We start from the raw sequence: 21180 nt of genomic DNA on the forward strand, positions 1-21180 counted from the left end.
GTGACTCGTAATTCCAGGTTAATGCACTGCAACTCTACTGCTGTGACTTTATTCAAAGTGATGGGGTGGGAGGGAAAGAAGGAAAATTAATTATACACCAGGATAGGAGTTGAAAATATTCAGACTTCCACAGACCAAACTACACATTGCTTTAATCCTGTTTTTTTTAATGTGTTCAATACTTTCACTTTTATTCTGAAGGATATAAAGTTGCAGAGCCCTGCTCCTGATCCAGTTTCCTGTCAGAAATCCCCCAGCTGCTATTTTCACCCCATGATGCAACCTGCAATAAAGAACAAGTCAAGCAATCTATGCAGAAGCCACTGAGTAGTTTTTCTTTCTATGCGAAATGATATAGAATAGAATAACTACTTATTTAAAAGAGCCGGTTCAAAATGAACATAGATGAAACACCAGAAACAGGGGCAAAAATGAAAGTGCAGGGCTCATTTGGTGGTTGGCGAGTCGCAAGGAATCCCAACAATGTGAGGCTGCTCCTAAGAGCAACATTCTTTTAATGACATGGCAAGCTCAAGTGGATGTTCCCAGCTGATTCTAGACACTGCAGGAGTAATGGAGACAGTGGCAGGGCCAAACTTCTCATGGCGGCAACATACTTGTTCTATTGCAGGCATGTCCAACAGGTAGATCGTGATCTACTGGTAGATCACTGGACATCTGTGGTAGATCACTGGTAGATCACTGGCTTCCCCCAAAGAAGCTCAGCAGCTTCGGCTCCCCTAAAAAAAAGCTCTACATCTTTGCCCGGAAGCCCTCCAAAAGGGCTTTCCTTCCTGAAAAAAGCTTAGCCTTGACCTGAACTGCTCAAAACACGGATGGCTTTCCTTCCTAAAAAAAGCTCAACAACCTCGATCTGAACACCCCAAAAGGGGGGTAGATCACTGTCAGTTTTTAACTCTGTGAGTAGATCGCAGTCTCTTGGAAGTTGGCCACCCCTGTTCTATTGAAACCCAGATCTTCCACAATCACAGAATCATAGAATTGTAGAGGCGGAAAGGACCCTAAGTGTCATCTAGCCCAACTCCCTACAATGCAGGAAGATAAGGTAGATAGGTGTCCCATTTTTAGAAGAACATGGATGTGTGGGTGAGGAGAACTGAATTCTCCTTATGCCCGATGCTTATCGTACCTCCCTCCCTCTGATAGAAATTGCCTTGTAATACAAACCCTCTCTGCATCAGGCCCAGAAGATTGGGGTTTCACCCACAGAGCAACATATTGTGCCCAATGAATGTGCAGGAAGTCCAAAGTGGGCCATTCTGAAGGAAAGAGAGGGGCTGAGGTGGATCCTGAGCAACCCCCATCACTTGATGGTGTCAGGCGCTAGCTCCAGACTGGTACAGCAATTTATCTCCCCTTCCCATTGCTTTCTTTCCCACCAATGTAAGCAACGGGATTCAGATGTATGGTGATAATGGTAAAGGTAAAAGGCAAATGACCCTTGGGCAGTTAAGTCATTTATCTACTTGCTTCAGAACTGTGAGGTTGGCAGAAGCTGGGACAGAAGCAATCGTGCGGACTCAAATTGCTGACCTGATCAGCAAGCCCAAGAGGCTCAGTGGTTTAGACCACAGCGCCACCCGTGTACCTTGCATATGCTGTAGTTTCAAAAAATACTGTGAGCTCTATCTAGCAAGTTATGCAGCTTTAAGTTCCATTTGTCTCCATGGGAATGTTTAGCACATACTTAAGTCTCTTCCACAAAAATCAATGAGACATAAGAGTGCTTAGGTTTCGCTGGATCATGCCCACTGTATTTAGATTTTACTTCAACAATGCAATCCTACGAAGCATGAAGTGGTTGAGATGCCTGTGACAGTTGAGCCATATGGCCAATCCCAACCCAGTTGTTTTGACAGAGTAAAAATGGGCCTCATTGATGGGTTTTGTTGTTGGTATGGCAGCAGGTGCCCTGTTCGGCACATTTTCTTGTCTCAGGTTCGGCATGAGAGGGCAAAAACTGATGGGTGGTGTTGGCAAAACCATGATTCACTGTGGTTGAACTTTTGGGACACTTATTGCAATTGGCATAGGAATTCGCTGTTTATGTTACTTTTATATCACGAAGACAAGTGCCCCTGCAAGTTGAAGTTCTGCCATGTAGTAGAATAAAAATCTCTGCATCAAGATCAAATAATCAGTAAAACAACAACAACAACAACAAGAACAACAACAACAACAACAACAACAACAACAACGGTGCAATCCTATATGTCTCCTTAGAAATAAATGTGGCTCACTCCCAGGTAAGCGTGTGTAAGAGTGTAAAAAAATCTTTCCTTCACGTGATCCTGCAGGTAATTCTGAGTATTAAGCTCCTATGTTATCACTTCATGCTGCATTCTTACCAACTTTATATCAATTAAAGAGTAACACTGAAAGGGACTTCTGCTTGTAATCCCATAACGTGCTCCAGTCTTTCCAACTCACACCTTGGATATATCCAAGTAATTTCGCGGCATTCAGAAATGTCGCTCACTTCCATCCATTTAAAATGCATCCAAGCAAAATAACATTATCCCTTGTGATAAGAGTCGATTTTACGTCTTAAACGTACACTCCACACTTCCCATTGCTGCTTCTGCCAAGGTAGAGTCACTTCAGTCAGGTTAATGGAGAGTAAACTTAACGCCACATCACTGACTAATAAAAATACCACATATGCATAATTCTGGGGGGATTACTGTTGCTTTAGAAACACTAACTATGAACTTCCTGCCTTGCATGTGATTCCAACTACTGCTTTAATGCTGAATTTATGGAGCTGTTCACACTTGTTGAACTCAGAATTTGTTTTTAGCTCAAAAGGCTCATTTCCCTCACTAGTCTGGTAATTTTTAAATGCACATTTTTATTTTTATTTTGAAGGGTCTTATGAATCCACACATTACTGTTAACATGCGTATTTCCAAACAAAACAAACCCTGTCCTAGTGGCTCATATCTTAATGTACCTGAGACAGATAATTAAAAAAAAGAAGTGGTCAAAGTCCTTCTGTTTCCCCTTTTTTCTTTTGGTAGACTTCAAAGGTGATCTCTCCCCTTCCTCTCCTTTACATTTTAGTGTCTGCTGTTCTGCAGCTGTCAGCTTACTCCAGAGTTTCATGGCGGCAAATCTGCCTCCTCATGGCCCATAAAGCTACAGCATTGGGGATGGTGGTATGCAGGTGTGGAAAAGGGAAAAGTGCAGGATGAGCCTGTTAATGATTTTTCCATCACCCCATGCTGTGCTGCTAGAGAAAAGGGCTGACTGCAGAAAGCCACCTTTCTTTGTTTGGAAAGGTATCCTCCCCACTGCAAAGGTGTTGGTTTTTCACGTCAAGGGCTGTTTACTGAGATGATTCACCTTATATGGCTTTTTTAAATGCTTTGAGACACTAATTAGACATAGAAGTGGAGTCACACAACAGCGAAGACTTTTACTTTCCCGTTAACTTCACCTTGCAAATGTCTAAATCAAATGATAACTCCAAGTTGTTTAGGTTGGCTTCACTGTCTGCTGGAAGCAGTGTGGGAGGCAGGCAAAGATCTATTCTTCTGAAGACCTAACACAACTCTCCTACTATCCAATTAAAGTTAGTTGTGACTAAGGCTGAATGAAGTCGTAAGGTGTTTACTATGCAGTAAGACCCACTGAAAATAGTGGGAGTTGCTTCCAAGTTAACGTGTGGAATTATACTGAAGGCCTCACTAAAACCAGAGGAACTAACTTAGAAGGCTTTCAATGATTCACAATAACCATTAGCTTTAGCTGAATCGGACTGCTCACATTTAATTCCCAGTGGAAAAGTAGTTCTGATTTTACCGCAACTGCTACGTGCTGTGAGTCAGTGGCAAAGTAAACAAAATAAACCCTCTGTCATCTTGATTTAAAAATGTTTTGGTAATAGTGTCATCACCAGAACATATTATTTCAGAATACAGTCTTTAAAAAAAAACCCGAGGAAAAATTGTGTGTGTGTGTGTGTTTATGTATGTATATACCGGTATGTATGTATGTGTATGTCTGGATGTATATACAGTATGTATGGATGTGTGTGTGTGTGTGGATGTGTATGTATATGTGTACACACACACACACAAAACTAGGTACCCAGTGCTTTAGACAGAGGGAATAAGTAAAAATTGGCCTACGTATGAATTTTCTGTGCCAGCTAGTCTTGCTTAGAATGGAATTTTGTATTTTATAGTCTACCTATTCGATAATCCATTGAATGTTTGGAAAAAAGTATACAACTAAATTATCGAAACTAAAAAAAGGCTCCACCAGGAATGCCATTAATGTCAAGGCTCTGACCACACAGCAAAGAGAAGGGAGGCAAGAGAGGCTACAGGGCAGATTATATGTTGGCTCCACATCTCCTTTCTTTGAGATATTGCAAATGGAATTCTCAGAAAAAAAGAGGATAATATTATCATGAGTCATTGCTCTGGCAGTTTTCCTTGGCTGCCAGACTTACCCGTATTTACCCACCCACTAGGAATGAGTAATGATCTTATTCTCTGTTTGAGCAGCTAAATGGTAATGTTGACTTGTGAGAAACAAAATCTCAGTTTTGAAGCACCTCTGCCAAATGGTGCAAAAAGTTGAGCCTTGCATGCAGTCCAAGCTATTACAATAACTCCCTTCTTCTGGTCAGTTATGTAATAAAATGGAATAATTACATCTTCTTTATTAAGAAATTATTTTGGCATGGAATATTATTCAATGAGCCACTTCTGGCAGTTTGTTCAAAACAGGTATCAATAATCATTACAATGGATTAGCAAGAGCTATTAAAATCTATGGATCATAAAAGAAATATTTGCATGGCTAATGCAGGCTTGTATACAAAGTTCTTTTCCTGCTCACCTTGGATGAGTAGGCATTGACTCTAGGCAATCAGACAATGACACTGGGAAAGATGGAGTTCCACACCCTCTCAGGTCATCAATTTACCAAAAAAAGGACTAAGAAAGAAATGTGTGGGCCGACTGGCTACTAAACAGTATTTGCAAACAAAGCCTGATGAGAACAAGGGAAAATTCAAACTGGCACAAGCCGTATCATACTGGTATTTAAGATTTACCATAATTACAGAGCAGGATAGAGGATGCAGAATGTGCACTTTTCAACCTGTCCTAGGATGTGTTGGGAGGAGGGCTTTGAATCCAGTGGACTTAAAGGCCCCACCTTCCCAATAGCTTTATTTCCTCCTCCTACCAGTGGAGAGAGCCAGTGTGGTGTAGTGGTTAAGAGCGGTAGACTCATAATCTGGTGAACCGGGTTCGCGTCTCCACTCTTCCACATGCAGCTGTTGGGTGACCTTGGGCTAGTCACACTTCTTTGAAGTCTCTCAGCCCCACTTACCTCACAGAGTGTTTGTTGTGGGGGAGGAAGGGAAAGGAGAATGTTAGCCATTTTGAGACTCCTTCGGGTAGTGATAAAGTGTGATATCAAATCCAAACTCTTCTTCTTCTTCTTCTTCTTCTTCTTCTTCTTCTTCTTCTTCTTCTTCTTCTTCTTCTTCTTCTTCTTCTTCTTCTCCTCCAACCTCTGGTGGAGGAGGGTCAGCTGCTAAGGTTTTAGTAGCTGCAATAAGGTGTCCCCAGTCATAGCTGTCAACTTTTCCCTTTTCTTGCGAGGAATCCTATTCGGTATAAGGAAATTTCCCTTAAAAAAGGAAAAAGTTGACAGCTATGGTCCCCCTGTGGTGGACCCCCTGTTCCACCTCTGGAGCTCCCTTTGGTGGCAGAAAGGGAGTTCTGCAAAATCATATGGCCTTTGGGGTGCCCTCCTAGAGACAATAGGATTGCACCCAAAAGCATTTATTGTTGTTGGTTCATCCTATTTCATTTCACATGGATGCATTCATACTCCAATAGCAGCACGCAAATGGCAACGTGGGAACAAGGTGTGTAACCTTTTCTCAGATGCCCCTTCCCTTGTGCTGCTATGGGAGCAAGTTGCATATGTCATCAGTTGCCATGTCAACTGATGGGAATGGAGGGCAACGTTGATTTGATAAAATTGTGGAATTTCTTACGAGATGGGAAGCCCTAAATAAAGGAGAACATAAGAAACAGGCTCTAGATGGAATTCTGACAAAAGCAGTAGTCTTCAGTGAATTACAGTTTTTGACAGAATGGAAAAAAATTGTCTGGCGGACAGAGGGCATTGCTGCTCAGACTATAACCTGGTACTTTCTATGTACCAAATATGTCACAAAACTGTACATTTGTTGTCAGAGTAACGGAGTATTTTGAACACAGTTCCCACGCAAGCTACTGAACTGTTTTGCAATGTCAGGAGAATAAGTGTAGGAGTAGCAGAAGTATAACTCACCTGTTCTAATCTAATCTTTTTAAAGGACAGGAAGGCCTGAGGTTTTCTCACCTATCATTGAAAACATTTGCTTAGTTTCTTGCTGGGTCTTTACCTGTTTCCTCATATGATAAGCCGGAGACTGGCAGGTGTCAACAGACGGCAGCAAAGAATCTGTACTCTGTCGGGAAAATAAGAGGGGAATCAAATGCTGAATTTCTGTTGCTCAGCACACACACAATTCACAATTTTATGGTGAATTTATTAAATGCATAGTATTTTTAAAAATTCACCTGCCTCAAAGCTGAAAACTACAAATAACCAAAATAGAGAACAAGACTGATTTATGGTTCTTGTTTAACTTATTTAGCTGAAAAGGCAGACTGGGAAGAATGAAGAATCTATTCATCAATAAATAGGGATAAATCTTATTTTTCATTAATATAATCCTAAACCTTGTAACACGTTAGACTAGTCAAGGAACACCTGTTTAAAAATATATGGTCTTATGTACATTGTTTAGATATTTATTACTTAATTATATTATTTAAAATGTGGATAATGATGATTAGCAGCAGCTGCTGTTGTACTGAATTTGGAATTTGTATATTTGGAATTTGTATATTTGTATATTTATATAATGTTGTTTTTTTCTGTGATATAAACCACTTTGAGATTTTCTAAAATATGAAGCAGCATACAAAAATAAAGTGAACAATAATAATATTTACTAGATTTTACTTTTCCAGGGAATGAAAACTGAGTTCTTATATGCCAGTGATTTTACTCTATTTTCCCGTCTAAGGATGTTGGGGGAGAGATTTATATATAGGATTTACAAAGATACATTTTTAAACGGATTGCCATATTTATAACTGTGACTAGGATTCACCTTTCTGTAGCAAACTATAGAAAGCAATAAAAAAATATGAAATGACCAGAAAGAACAGTGGGATTAAAAAACATAAATCAGATAAATTAGCTCTTCTTGTTCATGGTGCAAATATATATATATCAAACTCTGCCTGGAAAAGTAATGCGTTTTAATAGAAATTTGAATTAGCCCTGGTGCAAATGAAAACAGTCAACCTAAACTGATAGATATCGAGTGGGGGCGCGTTATTGGTCATTTCAGGACATGTGACTAATAGAACCCAACTATTCACAATCTCTATGGAGGCAGTGAGAATTCCAGTGTTGACTGCTGCTAGCCCAAACAACTAGGAGAAATCAGCCCATGTGAGCAGTAATTGGATCAGACTGGCGATCGGCACGGGGTGATGAAGTGGCTGTAGCACCTATCCTACCCCAGTGCTAGTACCAACACTTCTACTACGTGCCAGTTCCCCCACTTCCAGTTTGTTGCTTTAAACACTCTTCCAGCTGATGGTGGGAAATGTTACGTGGTAATGTCCTTTGCCATGTAGAAACTACACTTTTTCATCACTTTATTAATATTTCGGATATTCAGTGTAAAAATGCACAAAGGTGAAATGGCCCAAGTGTTAAGCACTGGGAATAAAGTGTCCAGACTTCCCAGAGCCTTAGGGAAACATTAGAAGGAAACAGCAAAAAAGGAAGTGAAAGGGAGTCCTGCATTTTCTTTCAGCGTTTCCTACAGAACATGAGGAAGGATGAGATACCGGTATGTGGTGAGATGTATTAGCCCTCTTCACCCAACCCACGATTCATGTGGGGGCCACTTTCCCATAGTGCCTCCCACAAGGCTGCAGCATATATGTGAATATTGCTAACCAAAGGGGCAAGGCCAATTGGATAGGTCTCTTTGCACTTCCGTAAAATCATGGCAGTGATCGTAAGCGAGACAGAAAGAATAAACTGAGCAAGACTGCAAGAAAAATTAAGGTTTCAAAACAGTAGATTTTATTGCATATGTGACTATCACAGGTTGGTTTTCTTTTCAGTTAAAGAATGCCATGCAAACTGATATTATTAGTACTGCTATAAACAAATCAGGGCAGCATCAAATTTTGCAAAAAGGCTGACATGTGCAGCTAGTTTAAGGTTACTAGACGTCCCCGTTTCCTGGATACAGTCCCCGGATTTACAAATCAGTCCCCATAAAAAAATCCACTGAAGTTGAAAAGTGTCCCCTGATTCATTGAAAAAAATCTGGTAACCTTAAGCTAGTTTGTTCCTGACTTGCTTACACCATCCCAAACCATGATGCCATAATTGTTTTAACTCAGGGGAACTAGTTGAATTTCTAAACAAATTTATCCTGAGTTGCAAAAAAACAACTTTATTGGAAAATGTTTCACGAATTAAGTCCGCAAGTCTAGATTTCCTGTTACAACTCCTAAGTCACAAGACTGCTGTGTCCTGACTCTGTACGCATGCAGGAACCATGGCAAACATCTTTGTTACAGCAGATTGTTTAGTTTAAGCACAAGACAGCTGAACAAAGAGAGAATGGGATATTAGTCTTCCTGAGTGTGTGCCACATGTTGGCCATCTATTTTACTGTTGTTCTACAAACAATAAACTTCTCTTTGAGAAGCATCCCATATTCCATCCCTTCCTTCTAATTCCCCACCCCACATTCTACAAATAAGAGTTAAAAGAAACCCAGAAGTTACACAAAACCTAAACACAACAACCCAAGCTCATCACGTTGTGATGCATGTAGTTTAAATTGAATTAATTTTTTTTTTTAAAAAAAAACAAAAAACCACCAACCCACCAATATCTGATAAATGTGAAAATGAAGATGGTTACTGTTCAGGTAAGAGATGGCTGAAGAACGAAGGGTTTTTTTTATTAAAAAATTGTTTTGCTTTTGCAACAGATGCAAAAGAAAAAGAAGAAAGTTTTAGAAGTTTTGAAGAAATACAACACTGAACAAGGATAGACAGGAAAAGAGAGAAGGATGCATCAATGGGTTTCCAGAGTTGTGTTTATTTGGAAGACTGGGGAATGGTGATATTTGGAGTAGTGATGGAAAAGTATAAGGAGGGATGTATTCTTGTCTAAATTCAAACTCAGATTATGTTAAGCCATTCAAGAGAAAACGTTGAGAAAGCTGGAGACACAGAGACGGAGGCCTAGCTTTAGCTAACGCTAACCTTACACAGAATGAGATGAAAACACAGATTTTGAATAGACCTCCCAGAACAGGGCAACAGGAAGAATAGATGCCGAAACACCCGGACCCCTTCAAGGAGAGGGAGAAGTGGAGCAAAAGCTGAAGAAAATGTTAGAGAAAAAGCTAGAGAATTGAAAGTTGATAACTGACCCAGTTATACAAAAAGCATAGCTCAGCACGATGTGAATGAACAGCAATGAACCCAAATGAAAAGTTGGGCTCATATACTCTCCTTCACCCTGCATGGGAGGACTTCTGATGAGTTTAGGTAGTTCTTTTAAAGAATCTCAGCTTGCTGTGACATTTGAAACAGGGATCCTGGCTTAAAAATCCACTTTAATAATACAGCTTAATAACCCGTGGTTTGAAGCTGGCTGATTATGAAACTGGCCAGAGACCATTTTAAACCAACATCCCTGGTTTGAGCGTAACACCAAGATTATATTCATTAAAAGTGAAATTAAACTCAGCAGAAGCCCGACTGAAAGGAAGGGAAAGGAAGGGAAAGCATGTGAGCCAGACATTTTGCTCATGCTCATTAAAGCGTGTCCACAAAGCACTAGTTTATGGTTTAGCAGTATGTAAGAACGTGGCTGTTATCACAGGAGCCCAAGAAGGAAAGAAGTCACGGAATGACAGAATGATCAACAGCACAAGAAAAGTGGAGAGAGGATTTATACAGTGACTCAAGGAAAACTTCTTAAGTTCAGTTTCAATAGGCTACACTGAATTAAAGGCATATTGGCAAGCATTCATGGAGAGGGTACAAAGCTGATCCAATGCTAGGAAACTATGGGGCAGCAATTTAGAGGACAGGAAAGCTCTAAGGATGATGTCTTAAGGAGAAAGAAGTTATAAGAAGACAGAAGTTAACCTTAAAGGGGGGGGGAGGAATAACACAGGAAGAGATGGAAGTGAAGACACAGAGGGGGGCAAGGTGAACTCATTTGTAATGGGAGCCAGGAGAAGAACAAAAGGAGGGCATGTAAGAAAATTCATACCAGATCTTATCAGTCTCCTTGAAGAAAACAAGAATTTTAGCAGAGTTGCAAGAATGAATTCAAACTCTTGTTTTAAACAGTTTTTAATTATGGTGTTTTAGTGTTGTAACCCACGCTGGGACCTTAGGGTGAAGCCTTCAACATGAAGGGTGGGCAATTAACAACAACAACAACAATCTACGACGTATGAATTTGGAGTTAAGAAATCAGTGGCATAGTAGATGATCAAGTCTAGTCTCTGGCTTCCCTACACCATTTCTGGTAGAATCATTGTTCCGAACAACAGGACAATGAAGAACTGGGTACAAAGACTGCACAGCTTTGGTCCAGCAAGAAAGGAATATGGCTCTATACATCATAAGCAGCGAAAGGTTTTCATAAAAGGAGGAGTCCAAAACTAACCAAACCTCCTTTCAAAATTACAAAAGAATGCCAATGGTCAAGACAAAAGCAAGTCCACAAAACCACACCAAATATCTAAATGCGCTGCTTGCTCTTTTTAAAGTTCTTGTTTCTAGAGGTGTGTGGATATGATACTTATGAGAAGGCGACTACTTGTTTTGTTTTAGTTAGGATTCTTGCACTAAGCAGTCAAAGTGTGCCAGCACTGGAGTGAGCGATATTATCGGGTGTTAGCTGCAGCACTCTGATACATCCTTGAGAACTAGCACATCATTAGTGATGCCTTCACAACTAAATGTTCAGGCCCTAGGTCACAAGGCAGACAAACCCAAGGATACTCCCAGTTTGCACCTACGCTTCACCAGTTAAAGTATTTTTTTAAATTAAAGTTGTTTAGATGGCTTTTTGGCATTTGATTCAAACTTCTCAGTGTAATTACTCTTCCACAGTTTCTGTGTGTTTGTGAATCTAGTTAGCTACCTGGATATGTGAGCAACTGACATGGTCTAGTACCGGTACTTGAATGTACTTCATTTTACAGGTTAGCTGGAATCTACTTGACCGTCTAATTAACAATAACTTTGCATGCTCTGAATATAATTTAAGATATATGCACATATTATTTTCTGTCTTCTTGAACCGAGTATTATTATTATTATTACATTTATATCCTGCCTTTCCTCCAGTGAGCTGAAAGCTGTGTGCATGGCCCCCCCTCCTCCCCATTTTATCTTCACAACAATCCTGTTAGACCGAGAGACAGTGATTGATCCAAAGTTACCCAGTGAAGTTCATAGCTAGTGGGGATTTGAACCCAGGTCCAGTAGCAGAAACCAAATTCAAAAACTGGGCAAGAGAGTGCTGCCATTTGAACGAGTGCTATACCTTTTAAAAGTCAGCCCCACGGGCTGGGATGGAGAATCACATAGGAAAGAATAGAAAACAGACTCCAAAATACAAACTAAGCTCAGTCTTGCACCAGATTTCTTGTGCTATATTGGCCACATTTCTCAAGAATAATATTTCTGAATGAGAGGAGGAATAGGGGCTAACTGTACTTGGATTAAGATGGAAAATGACAAAATAGGCATGCACACATACAGTAAATAACCCTAAAACGACTTGGGGAGAGAGGATTTCCTCAGCTTCCTTTGTCTATAATGTGCATAAATGGCTGGGGTCAACAGGGGTTTGAAGAGAATCAGTTTGGGTGAGAGACACATCCATTGGTGTAATAATTATTGAGACCTGGTTACAAGTCATTGGTTCCAGTAAGTGAACATTTTCACTGCTTGTTCTGGAGCTGTACCAAATACTGCAGTAGATGGAGAAGATTATGCAGGTGTAGGAGCTCTCTATGTCCAGCTTTTGCCCAGAATAAGAAAGGCTTTGCTGGGTCAAATCAGGCTGCACTTAATAAAATACTACATTTCCAACAGCAGCCAGCTTGTAGTCAGTGGCTAAGACTTGCCAAAATCAGCTGCTAGCATTGCCACTGAGCTTCTAACCAACCCCCTTAGTAGGAATCTGTGGTACGCTATAAGGCAGTAGCAGACGGAGGGAGGGATTCCATTACCAAAATTAGTAAGAAACCTATAAGATTTGCAATGAGCTGTTCAGACAAGTCATTTATATTAGTGCAAACTCTTGCTTTTCCATTTGCAAATGTGGCCCCCGGGTGAGAATATTCTGCCCCACTCCTGCCAAGAAGTACTTCTCAACAACTCAAAAACGTGTAGAATGAAGAAGAGAAGTAAAAGAGCAACTTTAGAAGCTGAGTATTATATGGCATACATGGGAAATAATGGTTTATTTTCCTCCTCTACACAGTTATTGGTAAAGAATAAATGCTTTCAAAAATGAGCAATGCCAAGATGCCCAATTCAGCACATATCAGCCACAATTTCAGAAACAAAGTGAATTAAAAGATTTATTATGATGTTGGTTCCAGTTGTTGAAAATATAAAGGTGGAACAGTTCATAAAATCGCTTGGCCTCATTTGGTTGACTCGGCTACATAGGAAGCTGCCTTACACTGAGTAAGTCCCTCTAGGTTCAGCGTTGTCTATAGCAGCTCCCCAGGATTTCAGATGGGGGTTCTCTGTCAGCCCCACCTGGAGATGTCTGGGATTGAATCTGGAAACTTCTGAGTGCAAAGCAGAAGCTCTACCAATGAATTGCATGTTTTTCTGAAAGCAAGATGCACATAGCTAGCTTTATTTATTTCTTGCTTTTAGGTCTTTTTCTATCACACTGTAATCTCCAATAAGATTTGAATTCAGTTCCAAGAGGCCCTTAGGCATTCCAACAATATAAAGGGTGCTTCTCCATTTCTCCATTTTATTTTCTTCTCACATATCTGCGAACACTTTCCCCTGCTTCCCTCAGACACACAGTAATAAGGATTCAGCCAAGATATATTTGTCTTAGGCCAGGCAAACAGGGGCCCATGTGGCCTACCTTTGACTGGGGTAGGATGAAAGGCTAACAAGGCCTTCCTAACGGTTTGGTGACATCTCCACTAATCCTCCCTCCGTTGGGAAACAATTACAGAAGTCACCCAGAGGTACCTGCAGGAAAGAATTTCTAAGGCAAGTCCCAAACAGATTTCAGTTTCAGACCCAAAGTAAAACATTTTCTTCCCATTCTAAATAATGTTGTTGGGTTTGTTGGGAGTTTCTCAGGAATGAGAAGCACTACTGATCCCAATCTGGCAAGGAATTATGGGTATCAGTACATGGAGATGTGATTATTTAGCTTAGACAGATCTTTAAAAGGAAAGGAAAGGCAGATTTATGAAGGATCAAGTCTGTCAACAGCTGTTAGTCGTAGTGTTTTAGACCTGCAAGAAAATGTTGAAGTATGAAGTACTTCTGTTCCACACAGACAGCCATAAAAAGGTAAAGGTAAAGAACCCCGACAGTTAAGTTCAGTCGTGAACGACTCTGGGGTTGTGGCGCTCATCTCGCTTTACTGGCCGAGGGAGCCAACGTTTGTCCGCAGGCAGTTTTCCTGTGTCATGTGGCGAACCAGAACAGCGCATGGAAACGCCATTTACCTTCCGGCCAGAGCAGTACCTATTTATCTACTTGCACTTTGATGTGCTTTCGAACTGCTAGGTTGGCAGGAGCAGGGACCGAGCAACGGGAGGTCATCCCATCGCGGGGATTCGAACTGCCAAATTTCTGATCGGCAAGCCCTAGGCTCAGTGGTTTAGACCACAGCGCCACCTGTGTCCTTCCTCCAAAACACCCCATTCCCCCTCCCAGCCTCCCCACAACAGTTAGCATTCTGTGGCCACTGGGCTGTTTGTGAAGTTCCCCCCCTTAGTTCCCCCCTCAATATTTTTGTACTTCAGCAAACCAGCCAGTATCTCCTTGTTGAGTGGTGCTCTGTTACTACATCAGCAATAACACCCAGAACCTGAACAGCAGAAATAGAGGGAATGATGGTTAAAAAGAAACCTCCATATTCAGAGTGTATACGCCTCCCGGCACCTGGTGTTGGGGGCGATCATCAATCTGTCTCCAGTATCACCTTCATGCTCTGATTGTGGGCTTTCAAAGGTATCCAGTGGCCCACTTTTCAGAAGCAAAATGCTGAGTGATGTGAACCTTGGTCCAATCCACTACAAAAATTCTTAAGTTACCAGCTTAGCGCCTGTCAAGGTTTGGGAAATGGAGAGTGCTTTGCCAATTCACTCCTTTACTTCTTTTTCACTCCCCAATTATATATCCATCACCGAGGCCTCAGGGGGAGAAGGAAAGGAGGTAAGAGCTGCTTTTCCAAACCTACCCTAATGCCCCTCCAAATTCCAAAATTTAACAGCCCGGAGGAGGAGGAGGAGGAGGAGGGTGAATAATGGAAGGTATAACCCAGAAGCTGCATTCAGGGTTGGGGTGGATAAAGAGGTAATGCTTCCAACTCCAGCAGCTGGAGTGAGACACAGGATCTGCTTCCTCTAATTGCAAACTGTTTATTGTGCCCCTTTGATGGGCTACATGACTGTCTCCAAGCTCCTCTAAGGCCATGTTCTACATACAGCCTTGGCGTTGGAAACGGTATCAAGCATCCCAGTTTGTGGTGACCTTGAAAATTTTGCTCTTCTCCGAAAGTATCTTATGATTATGACTTTTTTTCAGGACATGGTCATTATATGCTAATGTTCTACCACCTTTAATCTGTTTGGCTTTCTTTAATATGCTGTCAATCTTCAATCTTATACCAGATTGTGGCCCCTTGGTCACCTTTCGGGGGGCATCGAGAGTCTCATGTTCTCTAAGCACCCACCAAGAACAGACTGAGGTGAATCTGCAAGTTCCTACTGAGGCAAAGCATGTAGTATTGACATATTCCTTTTTATTTCAGCATGGTAACTGTCATCTAACATGTAAAAAGTTATCCAGAAAGTTTAGAAACTTTATTAGATACCTCAAAGCTCATAATGATAAACGGCGTGTCAGACTGCAACATCGTGTCTCCCCTTTTGTTAGAATTCAGAAAATGCAATAAATACCCGAGTAAACAATTCAAGTTGCAAATTAACCCTTTAGGCCAGATCCAGGAACCTGACAACTTTCCCAAAGCACACTGCTTGCTACAGCGGGCTGGAAGCATGATGCGATCATTACACAGAAGTGTGAAGAGCTAAGCCATCCTTGCATCCTTTTTTCAGGGCACAGGTGGTGAACAGGACACATTTAAATGGAGAAGGGCAAGGGGAGTTGGTTAAGGATCTAAGGCAAGTTTGGATCGTTCATTCTTCTTTTAACATTTTCTTCAATGCTCACCCTCTCTCCTAAGAACACGTAATTCAAAGAAAACTGAGTTCTCAACTGTGGTATCTCAGTCTGCTAATCCATGAGCTCAGGAACTCCAAGATGTGACTTGGGCCACAGATTCTGCACAACATGTTTCACACAAGACATCTTCACATGTACCAAAACAGTGACCCTTCTGGTGTTTCTCAGTTTTGAAACATTTTGCAATGTGAGACAAGTTGCTGGGTCTTGTTATCTACAAGTGGCAAACATAATACAATAATATATAATATAGAAACATGTGTACAGTGGTACCTCGGGTTACAAACACCTCGGGTTACAGACTTCGCTAACCCGGAAGTAGTACCTCGGGTTAAGAACTTTGCCCCAGGATGAGAATAGAAATCGTGCGGTGGCGGCACAGTGGCAGCGGGAGGACCCATTAGCTAAAGTGGTACCTCAGGTTAAGAATGGTTTCAGGTTAAGAACGGACCTCCGTAACAAATTAAGTTCGTAACCAGAGGTGCCACTGTATAAAGTATTAGCTGAACTCAGTTTAAATGAAGTAGAAAGCTTTTCAGATGTTGAGCATATTAAAAAAAACCTATATTTTATCACCAGACTCTTCAAAATCTCCCATTTATGTTGAAGAGATCAGCCAGAATCCAAATAGTTGTGTTGAGAGATTCCAAAGATGAAATAGTTTCAGAGCTCCCAGTCACCACACTCCACTTTTGACTATAGCTCCTGACAAACCACTCCTAAAAACCGGAGATTCTTGAAGGAGCAGATTCTTATGCAGTGCAAAACTGTGATCAGAAAAGGAAACTAAGGAACCCTCCTGAGCGCCATGGTGGAAGCAAATGGCATTAGCATGCCACCTGCCCCTTTGCATCATGACCATAGCAAATATTTCCTGTTTCCTCACCTCAGACAGGAAACTCTGTGCCATGGTACCTATTGCAAATGCAGAACAGTTCCAGTCTCACAGAGGAAAAGGGGAAAGCAAGGGTTTAATTTGAATCAAGGCTCAAGCAGGACTTAGCCACGGAACCTCTTGTTGATACCAGGTAATGAACAAGAGAGGGCACCAGAAGTTGTGTAGACAGGTGTTCCCTAAAACACACAGGCATCTAGGGATGGGGAGATGCTTCCAGGCTGGTTGTCCCACCACTACTAGTTTAAGAAGTTAAATACTGAGCAGAGCACCCTGCACAAAAGGTGTTTTGTGTACAATGGTGCTCCCTACCCCATGAAAGCAATTGTTGAGTTATCTAGTTATAAAAATGGTGAATACTGAATCAAAGGAGTAAATAACTCTTCTGGGCATTTTAGGGAAATCTTCTAGCCTGGAGGGAGTCTACTTGTGAATTATAGGTTGGATCCTTCTTAAAGTTGACTTATTGAAAGTAACAGGACACAACCTGACATCAACACAGTTCAGGAAGCCATAGATTTTACAGGACTATAAAATGTAGCTTCATTCAGATATGTCGAAAAGTTAAAGCCTATTTAAGCATCACATGAAGCATCTTATCAGAGAAATCTCCCACCAACCCATCAAGCTGGGTTAAGACTGCTGACTATAATTAGAAGCCTCATAAAGTAGAGTACTTAGAAATCCAAGGTTATAAACAGAAACACGTATTTGCTTACTTTTTTCAGGCTGCTACTGTTTTTAAAGCCATCAACAGGCTGGACTGGACTGGTTCTTGCTGAAGTTGACAGAGGCAAAGACTTTGTAGCTAACACTGTCGATTAAGAGCACAAAGTATTTAAGTAAATTGTTTTTTGTCATTTGTTGTTGACTCTTTGTGATTAATAACAAAATTATGTATTGCTTACTACTAGCAAACTTGTATTTCCAGATGCCTATTGCTCTTGCTTCTTCACCGCAGAGTTTTGTTTTTGTTTTGTTTTAAACATATTTTTATTAAAGATTTCTTGGTTTACAAAAGTATGTGCAATGTCTCTTTTTTCAAGTTACATTTTCTACAGATCATTTTCATTTCTTGAGACATTAGTGTTACATTAGGAAGAAAAGGGGAAAGAGGTGGAGGGGGCCATGGTGAGAGGGGGTGGAGTCGGGTGGTGATGTTTCTATTCTACTTAGTGTATGTGTGGGGTTTTGTGTCAGCGTTGCTTGTGTGGGTTCTCTTTACTATTCTCTTGTATTCCTTTGTGGTTAGAGAGGTTGGGGTTGGCCTATGGTCAGTGGCGGAGCTTCATGCTCCGGCACCGGGGGGGGGGGGTGAAGAGCAGGTGGGTGCGGGACTGGCGCGCGTGCTGGGGGCAGCGGCAGCCGCAATGCCACCCTGCCGGGATCGTGCCTAAGGTGTGGTAGTTTGCTTGTGATTGGCTGTGGTGAACTTTGTTTTCATGTGTGAGTGGGGTGGGTGGTTTTTTTTTGATCAGGTTAGCCATATTGATTTGTATACTGTTGGCAAGTTCTTCTTGTTGTCTTGTTGAGCTGTGTATGTGATAAAGGGGAGCCATACCAGGGCGAAGGCGTCTTCTTCTATTTGTCCCCATGTCAGTTTCAGTTTATTGGTTAGTTTTTCTAGTAAGGCTGTTTCCCATACTATTTGATACCATCGGTCCATTTGATACCTGACAGGTCTCTTCAGTGTCTGGCTAGGATGTTTCTGGCTGCTGAGAGTAGGTGGATTATGAGCTCTTTGTGATGTGATTGGGCTTCACTGCAAAGTTGAATCTAGGGGGTGCAGTTTCTGGGGTAGAGCTGGCAGATGGGAGAAGACCACCTTTCTCCTGCATGCAATTTTCCTCCTGGAGCTCCCTCTCAGGTGGGGTTCTAGACTCTGCTGTTTTGTTGTACAATCTCAAAAACAACAACTGCCCCCCCCCAAAAAAAACCTAGCTAGAATAACAACATTGATGGGGGGACTGCCAGAGGAAAACGTCTTCATCAGGGAAAGCAGTAGTTCAATACAAGTGTGTACTTGAGGGTACTACTCTGATCTGAATGAATCTGCTTCCCACCAAGTTCATTAAATCCATACTGTTACCTATGGGGATGAGACATTTTTTGCTGTTCTAAAATGAAAACATTATAAAGATACTCAGCTTTTTGCCTTTATATCTGGAAGCTTTTCTTTGAGCTTTGAACCATCAATGCCTGCCTGGATGAGTTTCCAAAAGTTTTCATTGTCTTGTTGGTTCTTTAAGATTCCAAGTTTACTTAATTCGTTCTGCAACCCTATAATCTTAGGAGGGAACGAGAAAGAATAAGAGAGGCATATCGATAAGCACCAAAACCAAATCTAACATGGTTTATTTTATCAAGTATCACATCTCGAATTAATCAGAGACTGAATTGTGGGAACTGTGATACTTTTGGATATGCTATTTATGGTGGACAGAAACTGCTGGCTAGACTAGGTTTTGCAAGGCTTGTAAAGAAACCAGAAGCATATGGCTGAAATGTGTGTTTCCCTCTAGTGTTCTTTGCAGTTTATGGTATACGCATTAGCTAAAAAAAGAGGGGCACAAGAGTGTCCTAGTCCCACTGTGGCCACCTACTTGTCTGCAGATTAAGAGCCAACGCATTAGCAGGATATATCTGATCCCTGTCAATTTAACAGGATTTGCATTTTATGTTGTGTGCTAAATACAGAAGTGGCTTCTAAGTGAAAGCAAATACAAATTGATTTAAAATATTGGTTTTGAGCATACAGCTTATAGTTTGTCTTGGTATATTAAAACAAACTCCAGTCAAAAAAAGTTACAACATGTAATCCTTTTTAACTGCATCTGTTCAAAGAAACTTTTATTTACAAATTTAAAAATCGATATAATCAGTCACACTAGCTTTACTCGTTTCCCCCTTTAAAATAGAAAACAACTAGCACAAATCAAGTGAATGAGTTGGATTTTTTTTCTTCATCTGCTCTCATAAGTGTAAATTTATTTTTCTTTTTGCAGAAGGTGAATATATTTTACTTCTTCAGCAACCTTTACTTCATTCTTTGCAGTGAGTGAGTTGGAAGTAAATGAGTTAAACAATGAATGAAAGGTCTCTTGCTACAGACTAACAGGACTACTTTCCTGGAATTGGCAAGGAATCTGTTAAAGTTGCCACATGCCCACAATCAAATGAAACAACTCAGTAATAGAACATAACACACAGGGAAACAGACCATTAGAGAAAATTGCACGTAATGATAAGGTGTAATAATATATATAGTATCAGTGCATACACTACTTTTGAACTGAAAGTCATTTTTCTCCATGGTTATGAATTGTTTTCCTATTATGTATCCAAAAGTGAAAATCTGCATTTGAGAAAGTACTTTAAGATATGTAGATTAAGAGCTAGTTCCTGAAGATAAATTGCATTTTCACAAAGAGATGTGAGTAGCTGTTTAAGATCAATTTGTAGTTCAAACAAAACAAAACAAAACAAATCTCCATAAGGGCAGCAGATCATCAAGAAGATCTGCATAAAAGTCAAAGTCTTATCCACTGTTTACTCCTTGGTGATGCTGTAACTTAAAGCAGATATCTGCCAACAGCTATGTAGCCAATTTTTAAATTTCAAGTTTATAATTTTCCTAGTGCTAACAAACAATCATGGGGTAGTAGGCAGGCTTGAACAGATATTAACAATGGAAACCAGTTGGAAGTTGTTGTCCTTCCGAGTGCTTCTGGGGAGAGGCCTGGGAAAGCTGAAATCAATGTTAAGCTGCACTGTGCTTACTGTCTGGATACACAGAAGTCTTTAATGCCCATGAATTTCAGAAAGGATTTAATTGCTCAGTGATATTGGTGTCCATCTTGTGTTGAGCAAGCAGATATATTGTGCTGTGTTTTAGATTACTTTTTCTGCGGATGAACACTTTTCGTACATTACGACTGTAATGTTTTATGTAATATTTTTAGGCACTTCACATTTCATTATTTTAAATTGCTTTTGGAAACCTTTTGATACGTGAATTGCTTTGGGATGCCTTTGGATATGTGACTATAATAAACTAACTAACTAACCAAGGCGACTCCCAGACACTTAATAGGAATCAGATTTGGAAGTGCTCGTTTCTGGCTTCTGGCTGCCTGAAGTCCAGATCTGTAGGGTACTTCAATTTCACATTAGTTGCTTCTGCCGCATGTGGTTGGCAGTGACAGATACAGAACCAACACCCCGGAAAAAAGAACACTTGGGTATTCCAAAGAAAAAAGAGAGTAATCTTTCTTGGGATACTTTCTAGTCCTTAAAACATAGTCTAAAACCAACCACTTACAATAATAAGAGCAAGCTGAGACCTGTACCTTACCAGGTAACTTTTTGAGTGTGGCATGGACTCCAGGTATTTTGCATCATGAGACAAACTGCAGAAGGGCACTCTGGGACTGGAGATACACTTTTTCAAAAGAAGATTTAAAAAAATTGGTCAGTATTTTTTCCTTAGTAGCTGGGAAACAAAGCTCAAAACAAATGACAAGTAAACATTCAGCCACAGGAAGCCATTAACAACAGTGGGCACCAATTAGGGCTCAGCAGGTATCCCTAACACCCCCTGGTGTTTTTGCCCCACCCCAAATGCTTTGACATAAGACTCACAGACTCGGG

The 21180-nt window shown here is 40.8% G+C and overlaps 1 protein-coding gene and 1 pseudogene across 4 annotated transcripts in view; one reads left to right on the forward strand and one right to left on the reverse strand.

Annotated features, from left to right (window-relative positions):
* The window catches only part of LOC117043923, a 51357-nt gene that overhangs the window by 8954 nt on the left and 21223 nt on the right, over positions 1 to 21180 (reverse strand). For 3 of the 4 annotated variants that reach the window (XM_033144155.1, XM_033144153.1, XM_033144152.1), the window contains 4 exons: positions 20885 to 20971; positions 18679 to 18817; positions 17250 to 17344; positions 6440 to 6505 (listed from right to left, as the gene is read on the reverse strand). In XM_033144155.1, the coding sequence (XP_033000046.1) occupies positions 6440 to 6505; positions 17250 to 17344; positions 18679 to 18817; positions 20885 to 20971 (387 nt within the window). The remainder of the gene's footprint in view (positions 1 to 6439; positions 6506 to 17249; positions 17345 to 18678; positions 18818 to 20884; positions 20972 to 21180) is intronic. The other variant, XM_033144154.1, reaches the window with a different exon arrangement.
* Positions 1828 to 2110, forward strand: LOC117044512 (annotated as a pseudogene).

The sequence above is a fragment of the Lacerta agilis genome, chromosome 3, assembly GCF_009819535.1.
Source record: "Lacerta agilis isolate rLacAgi1 chromosome 3, rLacAgi1.pri, whole genome shotgun sequence".
NCBI classification, from domain to species: domain Eukaryota; kingdom Metazoa; phylum Chordata; class Lepidosauria; order Squamata; family Lacertidae; genus Lacerta; species Lacerta agilis.